We start from the raw sequence: 13,841 nt of genomic DNA on the forward strand, positions 1-13,841 counted from the left end.
AATTTTTGGTGAACCAGTGAATGATGGTGGTAGTAGAGGTAGTAGGTTAAATCAAGGAATAAATGTTTTGCAAAGTAAAAATTGTAAGGAGCACACCCTATCGCCAGGCAGTTGTACAACAATGACAAAGGCAGCAGGTTCGCTGAGCAGTTTCACACTGCATCCTTTAACTGTCGTGCCTTTATATGATTATTATGTATCTCACAAATTTTTATTTTACGACAATTTGTATTCATTCATTCATTCATTTTCCAACCTGCTTTTTGCAGTTCAAGGTCACAGCTGGTCAGAGCACAAGACAGGAACCCACCAGGGACAGGATGCTATTCTATCACAGGGCACACTCAGACACACCCACACTCATTCAGACTGGGACAATTTAGACACGCCAGTCGAACAATCCTTCCACCTCAGTCTCCTAAGTAACTAGGACCACAGGTGCGCACCACCATGCATGGCTAATTTTTAAATATTTTGTAAACGTAGGGTCTCCTTGTGTTACCCAGACTGGTCTTGAACTCCTGGGCTCAAGTAATCCTTCTGTCTCGGCCTCCCAAAGTGCTGGGATTACAGGAGTGAGCCACTGAACCCGGCCAGTGTTTTTTCTTGTCAATTTTATGACAAAATACACTATTTGATGACCTGCTGTTTTTGTGTTATACTTATGGTTATACACCTCTAATCCAAAAATCCAAAATCCAAAATGCTCCAATCAATGTTTCCTTTGAGTGTCATGTCTGCGTTCAAAGAGTTTTGAATTCTGGAGCATTACAGATTAGGAATGCTCAACCTGTGCTAGCTAGATTATGCGTTTCTTTGCTTGTTCTTCTACCTTTTCCCACTGTATAAATTTCATTAAAAGAACAAAAATTCAAGAACAACCCAAGAAAGGAAAGAGACGACTTATTAAATGTATTCAGGTTCTGTCTGATCCCCATTAAGAGGTAAAAGAGAAACTAAACATTGGTAAGTGCCTATTTGCTGGACACTGTGTTAAGCATCTCTCTGTCTCCTTTATTAGAGTTAAGGTAAACGCTATTTTTATATCTGCTAATGACAAACCCGAAAATGCTCAATTTTAAAAGGCAAGCTTTTAGAGGCAAAGTTTTCTAACCCATTTCATTATTAGACAGAAAGGAGGCATCAAGAAAGGATAAGAATGAATAATGAGTTCATCCCAGACTTCTAAGGCCAACACTTGATAAATAATTAGGAGTTCACTAAAATAGTGAAGAACATCTCTTACATTAGGTTTTCTCACAGAAACTGAAGAACCAAAGACCTCTAAACTTTGTCTCATGATGGATTATTTAAAAAGTCAATATTTAGGATAAGGCAGATGGAAACAGAAAAAAAAACCTTAGAATTTAATTTAAATAGAATCTGATGCTGAGTATGCATTTTCCCAACAATAATGTAATACCACAGAAAAACTAGACAGCAAAGTTAAGGCACTTTCATTATAAAATGAGATTAAATGAAACTACAAGTCTATCACAGGAGATAATGTTGCCTACTTGGATTTGTCTTGAGACTTTTTAACAGGTAAGACAATGTCACATTTATCTGGAATTGCTGGAGGATCAGGAATCATTTTATCACATAAATGGGTTTTTTAAATATTGAAGTTTATTAAAACCAAAATAAATGATTTAAATGGCTTATCATAGGATAACAAAAAATGTATGCATCCATGCTGTTACACAATGCTTTCCTAAGGATTCCAGTTTACTACATACAGCCATATTATATACGACTTAATTATAAATCGGTTTCTCTCTCTTTTCCCTATTTCCCATCAACTCTGTGAACCACTGTAGTTATGAATAAGCTGTTAAAAACTCTCCAAAGGGCAAATGCATAGCTTTTGTGCTGAGCTGAATGACAACTATATGAGGTGCTATGCGAGATACTCAGGGCTTTTTCCCCAATGCAGTTCAGGGTAAACAGTTCTGTATTCAAAAAGACTGAAGTGGTGGGAAGACTGGTCTTTGATTCTGTGTAGGGTCACCATACTTGTTAGCATACTTTTATAAAAACTACAACATCTAGTAGTTCACTCATGCTCTGTGTAACTTCTTAGCAGGTTTCATCTATTAGTAAACAATTGTGATTTAAAAGGTTTTCATCATTCCTGTGTAGTATCAGCTCACCACCTTGTGTCAGAAACCTGAGCAAATAGCAGACATCTATATTTTAGATACCTTAGTTGTCCAAAGCTTTACTGTCCAGTCAAATGATGAAGTGACAAAAAGATGTGAGAAGTCTACTGCTCCAACAGCTGCATGACAATGGATGCCAGTGATTGGTCCTTGATGCCCTTCAAACATCTCACTGATTCCAGCTTTGCTAATTTCATAAAAGTGAAAATGTTAGCGAAGTCTCCTATAAGTAGACCAACTACACACACTTTTTATTATAGGTTTATATATCAGGCCTTGACTTAATTTTGACAGACTTAACTCTGTGCTCATAACTTATCACAATTAACTTTGTTGAGTGTTATTCCATTCACATTTAGTAACACTACTAAAGCAATAAGTGCCTTTGGAACTGTAAGCATCATGCTGTTGACAACAGACCTCAAAAGTCCAGTATCTGAAATGGTGTAATAGAAACAAAGATACGCTACATTTAAGAGAGACAATCGGGGCTACTTTTAAATCAAAAGCTTTGAAGTGAAGGTGATCTATATTTGAGATGAAATCTGGGCAATTTTTTTTTTAAGGAAGCAATAAGGTACAGCTAGACAATTTCAAAACAGACAGAATGGAAGGAGAAATATTACTCAGTTTAAAATATGTATGACATTACAGTACAATTATCAGGAGACTGAACTAATGCTGAAAGTTCAAATACACCAAAATGGGAAACAGCTGAAAATGTCATTTATAAGTCTATAGGTCAATATTGGCATGTGTATACTGTATTTGTAACTACTGAATGTTCCTGCCTATCACTAACTTATGTGAGTACATGCACACACACAAAACCACAACCCACAAAATCTAGAACACATCATGAATCCCAAATTATCTTTTATACAAAAAGGTATTAAGTTTTAATTTTATGTGCCTGAACACAAAAAATCTGTCACAAATAACAAGCAGATCTATGACAGATTTCTACTTAAATAAGGCAATTTGTTTCAACAGGATTAAAGGAAGAATTTTAAATTATTGCAAATTCCAGTTTAGGTTTACCTGCCATGACGGCATGCTGTGTACACAGAACCTTCTTCACTCCCAACAACAAAGTTGTTGACATCTCCAACAGGGAAGGACATAGATGTCACAGCTACTGCTTTTGACTGTTTATGAACCAACTCCATGCTATCCTACACAGAAAAACCTGAGAAAATTAGTTTGTAAACTTGCAATTTTAAATTTCTGTAGAAAAACTTCTAGTCTTTGATTGTAAACAATTCTTTTACCGTATTATTTACATAAATCTACCTCAATTAAATGAAGCAGGTTTCAAAGTAAAATATATACATAAAAAACTATATTAAACATGCTTCAGCTTATAAACTGTTGTAACACTACTATAAAACAGTTTATGAGAAACATAAGTTGAGGTATACATACACGTAAAACGTAACATTTACCTCAAAATTTCAGTTTCCCAAGTATAACCCACCTGTGGATGGGAAAGCATGTCCAGACTCCATGAACAAATTTTTCCATCAGTAGAGATGCTAATCAGATTGTGAGCATTTTGTGTTCCAACAACATTCACACAATATACAGGGTGCTAGAGATATTTAAAAAAAAAAGTTTTCAGGGATTATTTTACCAAAAAGCAAAACAAAATTTTTAGTCTAATTATAAGCATTCTGTTTATTATCAAGTCTCATAACTTGTGGGTATTCTTAATGTGAAGTTTGCTATTAACAGAAGGTTGTCACAGAAGAGAGATGAGTTTCCAATAAATCTCCAAAAAAAAAAAAAAAAAAAAGAAAGAAAGAAAAACGGCCTTCATTCTTGGTTGCTAAATGGTGAGGAATTCATACACCAAAGGAAGCACATTCTGAGATGACGCTGATGGCCACTACACTAAGTATTATAGCTAAGGGTGAAGGAGCACAGAAGCCTAATGGCAATAACCTTATTTACTTACTGTGTGTGCAGCTGCTGACAGTGGAGTTCTTTGCACTGGAGTTCTTTTATTGCTACGGTTATCCCAAAGCACAATTTGGCCTGAATATGTACCACCAACAACAAGATTTGGATGAAATTTTGCAAATGTGGCAGACATCACAGCTGACTGCAAATAAGTAAGATTTTCATACTTGAGATTCAAATAAAAAAAGCCTGACAAGTTCTAAAAACCAATCTATTTCCGAAATATTTCTTTCTTCATTGTATGGTATTAGAGGTTATAAAAAACAACTAACTAAATTAATTAAAAGTTTTCACTGTTTCAGAAATATAAAAATGTATCTTTAAGATATTTTTTGCTTTAAAAGTCCAATGTAATGGCTATTTACATAAGTAGATTTAACCAATTTATCAAAGAAAGCAAAAAGTTATTTAACTATAGTCTTAAAAAGATAACTAGCCCTGCATTAGCCTCTGAGACAGGAATCTAACAGTAGAGTACATGCTAGTTTGATTCAAGTAAGTGTTTACTCAAGATTATGACATTATTAAAATATTTTATGCCACCAGAAAAGGCTTCCAAATTCTAACCTTCTACTAAATCTACTTTAAAAATCTGCATCTGTTTTCTACTTCAACCATGTGTTTCTACTTAAAACCATTTAGTTCCAATTCCTCAGGCCATGTATAAGTAATTCAGTGGGCCAACCATCTAATTGTATATTCACAAATAAGTTCCTGAGAAACTCCCTGTAGGAAAGACATTTTATAAAAGATTCCTTTTATACAGTCAATCACCATAAAAGAAAATCACAACTGCAAAGGACTTTAGGTGTGATTAAACATTATAAGAGATGTCAGAAAAGCTACAAAAGGCAGATCATGTTGAACTGAGAAGTCTTCAGTTTTCTGTTAACATCTGTTTGCAAATATGGAGTGGTTTAGTAAAATGCCAATCCAATGAAATCATTATGTTGACAAGAAAAGAAAAAAGGCACTTGTCTTAATTCATCAATGAATTCTTAAACTTGAGGAAGACTGTTAAAAGACCACCATACCTGGCAGTGAAACACATACTCTGGGGTAGTTTTTTTATATTTCATATTCCATACAAGGGCCACACCATCAGGCTCATGAGGGGCATCTTCATTGTTATTATAGGAAGCTACAAGTAACTCCGGATACTGCTCAGAAGAATCAAGAGGAAAAGAAATGCTATGCATTATAATAATAACTGTTTTATATTCCTAGTTATTTGTCTTTATCAGATTATTATTCTGAAAATACAAAAACCTAACATTTCATCAAGAGAGACATCTCTAGCGTTATGCTCACTAGGACATTAGTACAATTTTAAATTAGAACAGTTAATTATTTTAAATGTTTTAATGTTAAAACATTTAATTAAAATATGTGTCCAAATTTTACACAAAGGATTTGGTGAGCAACTGAAATTAGTAAAACTCGCCTATAGCATCAAGTCCTGAATTTTAAATATAAACAATGCTTCTAATCTTTCTTCCAAAGTACATAAGATGAGTATGTTAACATTAGAGCCATCATCCAATTAATTTTAAATCATATTGATTTATTACACAAAATTCCCATAATTAAAATAAAATGACCTGCTAATTATAATTTTAAAAATGAGTTAAGAGCAGCCATTTTGTTGTATTTTACCTGAGATGACCAATCCAAACAACTAACAACCCGATGCTTCGACCAACGTTCGTCAAAAAATTGTCGATTTAATGACAGTTTAGCACCTGCTTGAATCTCTCTACAAAAAAAGACCAACCCCCACAAAAGATGGTGTTATAATTTTTATCACTCTTAATCTTAAAGTAATTTAACATTATTGAAGCTAAAGATCTTAGCAATTCAACATTACCCTTCTTTGTCTTCTAAATCTCTCCCACTGTAGTCAAAGAAGATGTTAATCTGCTCAGAAAGAGCTCTTTCTACAATTCTTGTAGAATGGTCAAAGAAACTTAAAAATTCCTCAGAGTGCAAAATTTGTTGCTTTTCTTCTTCAGTCAGCTCATGAGGGGGAGCTGGAAAATAAATAATTTTTTGAAGTATGATTTAGGTCAGGCAAATCACATCAACTCACTATCACAGTATGGATCAATGAATGTTACACATTCTTTTTCAATCAGATTCACTTATTTGATTTACAGCATTTCATACTACTTTAATACATAATAAAAGGAATCTTAACAGAAATCAACAAAATTTTTTAAAGTTTAATTCTTTAAGATACCTTTACTATCATTTTCCTCATCTTTCTTTAAAGTTTTTTCTTCTTCAGGTTCAATAGGTGGTTTAGGAGCCACTACATCATCATCTTCCTCTTCATCTGAAAAAAAAAAAAAAAGAAGGATATAATAAATTATTTTAATGAAAACAGCTGGTAACTTTTGAGACAGTATTTCAGAAGGTATCACAACTCCCAAGATAAAAGTAAAACTAAACCACGGACAGGACAGAACAAGTACAAATAATAGGGATTTTTATCAACATAATCAAATAATTAAGTGGAACCTCTTGGTTTTTATACATACCTATGTGGTACCTCAGCAACAGCCACCCTAAATTCTGTAGCTACATAAACTGAAATAAGATATATAAGCAACTAGAATGAATTCCTCATGAAGTCTCTAAAAGCTTGCAAGCATTTATCATTCTAGACAGAACAACATGCAACTCCTGCATAGTTTTATATAGCATGCTGACACATTAATGCTGTAGAATGAGGAAAATCAAATGTCTAAAATAGCCTACAGAGCTGGCTGCTTACTTGTGATCTGAAACCATCAGTGTCTAATGGGTCTTCATATGGCATAAAGACGGCTTACATTAACTCTCAGGTTGCTATTTGAGAGGCAGATTTTGAAGATAATAGCTATAAGACCACATTTTCTATTCTGTCATTTTAAATGCAAGTCTCATCATCTATTGTTACATGATGTGGCAATAAGCACTTAAAATAATGTTTTCTTAATTTGAATAAAAGTATACATTAGGATAATATACAATGTTTATGAGACTTCTAAAAAATTACTAAATCTCTTACATCCCAAACCAGGAAGTAATTTAAAATCATTTATTTTAAAATGTTATAGAACACATAACCCTGCCTACCTTTTCTTTTGCTACACACTGAGATGGGTTTTTATGAAGAAAATGTTTATTTTTATTGCCTAAACACATGAATTATTTGTCTATAAGGGAAAGGCAGCAGGCATCTGCAGCAGAGTGCAGCTCAAGTAATGAGAGCCTATTCAATAAGGGAACTTCAATTGTTATAGTCATTTCCCTGACTCATGTTCAAAATTATCTAAAACACACATACATACGACGTACACAAAAGAATGGTCAAGAATGGGAACCAGCTGCCAAGTCATGGTCCCAGCAGCCAGGCCAGCTGACTAGATAGCAACAACCAGATGGCACTGCTGGGATTGTGTCTTTCTGCTACAAGGTGGCAATGGGATGGCATAACATTCTTCCGCTTCACTGCTTCCAATCCTGTGTCTCTCCCCAATGGCAGGCCTGTGCAATTACCAGCACTCCAGGAGGCCTAAAGACAAGCCTTTACCCTGCAAACAAAATGCAGCTTGTAGGCCACACCAGCTGCCAAACCACACACATAGTGTTAGGTTTAGAGAGCTATGAAAATCTTTCTAACTCTATAGTATAGGCAATAAAAATATAACTGTACCTGTGGAAAGAAAGCTTTAAATGACACTGTATAATGCACACAATGATACAACCTCCAACTTAATCAAAATGATAATGACGTATGCCAATCCTACATTACTTGAAATTGAGCGATTTTTACGTTCTGACAAGTTTACAGAACTAGGATAAATGGCACGAGTGATTTCAATATATGCTCATACTTTTGAACCAAATGGTGAAGGTTAAAATTTTTCCTTTCAAGGGCCTCAATCAGCCACAAAGGAAAACAGTAATCACTGTCTTTTCAGCCAGCCCAACCACATTTGTCAGCCCTTTCTCCGTCAATGCAGCCAGAGCAATCAACCTGCCAAACATTCAGAATGGAAAAACAATCTGAAAATACAGGGTATAATGCACCTGCCAGTGAAAATGGCCATTTCAAGAAAAGCTAGTGATCTCAGTGACCCTGCTGAGGAGGCGGTGGTGCAAAGGGGAAAGAACACGTAAAAGAATTCTTAGTGATCGCCACTCTCTTGCACACTGACACTTCCTTACAAAGCATGCCAATTACAGCTTTTGTGCTACTTAAAAAAATGAAAAGCTTTTTGGGGCAAAATAATCACATAGAGAAACAGAAAGACACTACTCCTTTTCAGATGAATTCTCATATGCAATGAATTATTAATCTGAAAATAGTATAACTGGTAGCAATTCTATACTATATTACTCAAGCATTAGAATGAAATTCTTCCATAAAGTCACCTGCAGGTGTAATGTAATAAAATAATTTTATTACATTTAACTTACAAGTTGTCTTTTAGAATAATAGGACATCTACTTCAACTAAAAATTCACTGTAAGAATATACATATATTCTCCACTTTCTGCTAACGCTACTAGTTACCCTAATCAAGTTTGTTTATTTGTAGGGTTCACTGTATGTAAATCCTAAAATCAAAGATAGGAATTTTGAATCACCCAGGACGGGTCATTCTTGAGCACTGTGAATTATAAATTACAGCCTCCTACCCACATCTTATTCTCCTCCTTCAACTTTGTTGTATTATACGGCCTCTAAGTACCATTTCCAATGACAGATGTCAAATTCCTGTCATAATGCATATGGTCAGTACTTTAGTGCTAAGTGACCTCATAATTTACATATTTAACAGAAAAGATCTTGTTTATAGACACTCTTTTCCTTTTAAAATTTAAAATGTAGATGAAATATGTCAGACAGTGATCTATATCTGTGTACTATACAGCATGTGCCATGCCTGTTTGTCCACATAAATTATTTCAGTTGTAGCTCAATGATGAGTATAACTATTTAAACACATGCTCCCAGGGTTTTATTTTAGAATTAAAGTACATACCCTCCCTTTCTACATGGATTAAAACCAGATTTTAAAACTATCATTGGTACTTAAGCTTCATAAAAATGATTAAATTTCAAGGAACATAAAAACAACGTGTTCTTAAAAACTGTAAAATGTAATCTTTTTGCTGTAAGGTTGATCTTAATTATCAAATTTACTAAATATTTGGCAAAAATGCTTAACATTTATAACATCAGATTAAAGAATGTTCTTCTGAAACAAATACGCTTTTCTTGTTATAAGCTAATATGATAGCTACCAAAGGACTATTAACATGGCCAAAAATATAAAATTACAGTTCTAAAGATTTTCTAAGCTAGTCCTTATTACATGATGAGCTATATTTAAAACTGGAGAAGACTATAACAGAGCAGGAAGACTGAAAAATGGGGCTGCCATGTCACATCAATTTATTGATGAATATTCATTACAATATGCTAAGTGGTTAACTCCATGCTTTCTCTGACAAGGAATCTAAGGTTATAAACTGAGCAGTAAAGAGTGCATAAAAGTAGGAGTTACTTTTAAAATGACAAATCTCTTGTCAATGAATGCTAAAACTAGGTTTAATGAACCATTGAATTTTTACTGAGTTAACATCAAAATTGTGATGTATTTTGGTGAGACAGAAAGAAAAGCTGTTTTGTAAATTAAGCTGTACCTAGAAATAACACCAAAGAATGAAATTCCAGTTGTTGGAATAACCTGTTACAATGGAGTAGGTTAATCAAAGTTAAATCATCTGTGAAATGGGTGGCTTTTGTCAAACTGAAGGAAGGAGCCTTCAGAGCAAGTTTTCTCATCTGTACCTCATGGTACATTTAAGATATATTTTACATTCAAGATACCTTTAAGATAAGCTAAGAGTATGCCACAAAGCATACTTTGAATTATTTTAAAATATTACAAGACATTTAAAAGGTAATACAGTATCTTAGAAAATCCTTACTGAACAAACATTACTACTTATGAATCTATCACTTTTAATGATTAAATCTCAATAGGAAGTGAAAAACAAATCCCATCATTAGTGCACTGTTCTTTAGGAAATATGTTTGTTGTCCATCAATTTACTAATGTAGTTTTATTATACCGGTGCAACCCATTTTAAGATAATTTAATATCCTATGAAAAATTCCTAACTTATAAGGTAGTCTGATTATTCCTGGTATAAAGAAAGCTGACACTGAATTCTAAAAGTCAGGACATTTGCTGCATATAAAAATATGATTTGACTTATAAAAATTCAACTTATGAATAACTTCACAAACATCTATGAAAATATTAGAGGAAAATGCTTTAATCATTAGTTTAAAGATTACATAGGAATGATTTTCCTTTAATATTTTCAAAAAATCCCTTCTTTTCTGGGTGAATTTCATTTCGAATCACTCTATTTCAATCCATTTGTCCATCATTTCATCTTCTTATACCTTACTCTTTAAAATCAAATGTGTATTAAAGAAAATCTTCACTGGGACAAAGCTTCATGAATGTATCAATGGAATCCATTCCTTTTCTTTATTTACACCATCTAGAATAAGACGCAAGGTCACTTGGCTTTCTTTGGCTTTTCAACAAGGGAAAAATACACAGTTGACTTTTTAATCAGAAATGATTTCAATATAGATATAACGCTAGCTTGAGGGGGGAAATAAGAAAGCACTAATAGTTTAATTATACCACTTCCTTTAACACAAAATTTGTCTCTCCGTAGCCTTTTTGTTTTGTTTAAGAGATGGGGTCTTGCTATGTGCCTTGGCTGGCCTCAAACTCCTGGGCTCTAGTGATCCTCCTGTCTCAGCCTCCTGAGTGCCTAGAACTACAGGCGCACACCACCTTGACCAATCACAGTCCTTTTTATATAAAATTTGGGTTTCATTTTGGCAGTATTAGCATCCTTACACAGGTCATGTTATCTGTGATCTCATCAAATATTACATTTTTCTGAGGCCAGGGTTTCAGATATGCTGGTTAAAGTCTTTCAATCAAGATTAAGAACAAATGCTTCAATTTTCAATTATATTTATATTCTCATAGGTCCTCTGAGGGTTAAAACTAATTTATTAACTGTGTTATTCATTCCAGAATCTTTTAAAAATCCATTTTAATTAATTATTTATTTGAAATAGAGTCTCACTCTGTCACCCAGGCTTGAGTGCAATGGCACAATCTTGGCTCAATGCAACCTCTGCCTCCAGGGTTCAAGCCATTCTCCTGCCTCGGCCTCCCAAGTAGCTGGGATTACACGTGTGTGCCACCACACTTGGCTAATTTTTGTATTTTCAGTAGAGATGGGGTTTCACCATGTTGGCCAAGCTGGTCTCAAACTTCTGACCTCTGGTGATCTGCCCCACCTCGACCTCCCAAAGTGCTGGGACTACAGAAAAATCCATTTTAGATAAGGACGATGTATTAACCAGAAGGCATACAAATTTGGTCTTCTGGGAGTGAATTCCAAATGTTAAGATCATGCAATAAGTGATTACAAGATATTCACATATAATAACTTTCTACACACTATGAGGCTAATCAACGGGTATTGAAGAAAACATATCTGGCTGCTAAGCCAATACCAACAGTAATTATAAACTCCTTCACAGATAAGAAAGTGAAATGGAATAAGAGAAATGGCACTTCACTAGAAATCAAGTGCCAGTTTCTGGATGTATGCCTGATATTCTCTCAGACGGTGGACTCAGGCTCACCAATTAATCCCCTTAAACCTCAGTTTCCTCAGAGATAAACAATCTGATTAGATTAGGTAACCATCAGGATTTCTTTTTCCTTTAATAATCTTTCAAAAAATAGCAAAATAAAAAAAAATCCATACAGAAGAAGTGAATAAGAAAAAATAATGCCATTTTTCAAAAGAGGTAAAACTTTTAAAAGGTAAAGAAAGTAACTTTTTCAGGAGTATATCTGTGGGCACCACGTTCTTGCCAAGAGAAGCTTTCACCTGCCGAGAAGAAAATTGACCGAAGTCACGTGGTACTAGTCAATTTCATTCACAGTAGGTGCTTTAAGACAGCAAAGCACCGCAGTTCAGAAACAGTACTACCAACTTACAGAGTAAACTTGAAAGCAAGAAGGTGGCCAGAAGGGGGAAAAAGAAAAACAAGGCAGAATAAAAACTGCTTTTTAAAGGAATAGGCTTGGCCATTTTTATTTAAAAAAAGAATACAAAAGAAAGGTAAGAGTTAAGTCTATGACCAATTTTTACCTTCAATTTGGTAAGTCACATTACTTCTGCATGGATTTTACTGCCTACCGAAGTTCAGTTTGCTGTCTGTTATACTCCAATTGTGATTTCACCAATTTTGTTTTACGGTGAGTTTTGGAATTCATTGCATCATTCTTTTTTTTTGTTCGTTTGAGACGGAGTCTCGCTCTGTCGCCCGGGCTGGAGTGCAGTGGCCGGATCTCAGCTCACTGCAAGCTCCGCCTCCCGGGTTTACGCCATTCTCCTGCCTCAGCCTCCGAGTAGCTGGGACTACAGGCGCCCGCCACCTCGCCCAGCTAGTTTTTTCTATTTTTTAGTAGAGACGGGGTTTCACCGTGTTAGCCAGGATGGTCTCGATCTCTTGACCTCGTGATCTGCCCGTCTCGGCCTCCCAAAGTGCTGGGATTACAGGCTTGAGCCACCGCGCCCGGCCTACATCATTCTTAAATGGGAACCAACCAGGCAAAGTTTGAGAACCAATATATTAAAGTGATGGGTAAGCAAAAGAACAGTTAAGCACACAGTGTTTCCATTATAAAACCTTAATTTCAAGATTTTTCTCTTTCCTTCTTTCTAAAACTTATAAAATTTGGGAAAAGAAACAATGTAAGAGGTCCAGACATGAAAATAACTATAATGATAGATAAAAGAAATTATCTCATTTTTTCCCCAAAGGATACTGCCCAAATATCTCATTTTTATAAATGTTTCCAAAGGGTAAGGATAGCTCCATCGTATCAGGACGCATTTTTTTCTTCCCCTTCACTTATATACCTCAATCTGTAACTAAAAGGATGACAAATCCAAAGAAAGGAAAAGCTAGTGCCTCTATATACAGCAAATAATCTATAAACGTGTAGAATCAGCGCTAGATAATATAAACTAAACTACTTAATACAGGTTACTATAGAAAAAGAGGAGTTGCTACTTCAGTTGTGAGAGAAAGTACACCTTAGAATCAGTCATATTTGGTTTACAATCACAGCTACTAGCTATGTGATGCTCGATAAACTAACTCTTTCAGTTTCAGCTGCTTGGTGTGTAAACAAAACCAATACCTAACTTTCAGGGCTTTGGTGACAGCATTACTGATGATGTAAAGTGTCTCATACTATGCCTGATATGTGGTAGGCACTTCTTGGTGTTATAATTTTTAGTCACCAAGTTAAATAAGAAGTTTGGAGACATATTCATTGGAACCAAAACATTAACAATGGGTGGTACACAGCAGTATCAAAGACATTTCCTCTCTATATCCTTTCCGTACTTCTAAATTCTCTATGATATACCACTATAGTAATTAGAAAAAATATTTTTAAAAAATGAAAGTCTTGGCTGGATGCGGCAGCTCATGCCTGTAATCCCAGCACTTTGGGAGGATCACTTAAGGCTAGGAGTTTGAGACCAGCCTGGCCAACACGGTGAGACCCCCATCTCTACCAAAAATACAAAAAT

The 13,841-nt window shown here is 34.8% G+C and overlaps 1 protein-coding gene across 4 annotated transcripts in view; it reads right to left on the bottom strand.

Annotated features, from left to right (window-relative positions):
- Positions 1 to 13,841, bottom strand: part of DYNC1I2 (dynein cytoplasmic 1 intermediate chain 2) — a 62,252-nt gene that overhangs the window by 17,962 nt on the left and 30,449 nt on the right. For all 4 annotated transcript variants that reach the window (XM_010377601.2, XM_010377600.2, XM_010377598.2 and 1 more), the window contains exons 6-13: positions 6,364 to 6,459; positions 5,992 to 6,154; positions 5,781 to 5,880; positions 5,159 to 5,284; positions 4,120 to 4,266; positions 3,640 to 3,753; positions 3,204 to 3,337; positions 2,205 to 2,349 (exon numbers count right to left, since the gene is read on the bottom strand). In XM_010377601.2, the coding sequence (XP_010375903.1) occupies positions 2,205 to 2,349; positions 3,204 to 3,337; positions 3,640 to 3,753; positions 4,120 to 4,266; positions 5,159 to 5,284; positions 5,781 to 5,880; positions 5,992 to 6,154; positions 6,364 to 6,459 (1,025 nt within the window). The remainder of the gene's footprint in view (positions 1 to 2,204; positions 2,350 to 3,203; positions 3,338 to 3,639; positions 3,754 to 4,119; positions 4,267 to 5,158; positions 5,285 to 5,780; positions 5,881 to 5,991; positions 6,155 to 6,363; positions 6,460 to 13,841) is intronic.

Source organism: Rhinopithecus roxellana, chromosome 14, assembly GCF_007565055.1.
Source record: "Rhinopithecus roxellana isolate Shanxi Qingling chromosome 14, ASM756505v1, whole genome shotgun sequence".
NCBI classification, from domain to species: Eukaryota; Metazoa; Chordata; class Mammalia; order Primates; family Cercopithecidae; genus Rhinopithecus; species Rhinopithecus roxellana.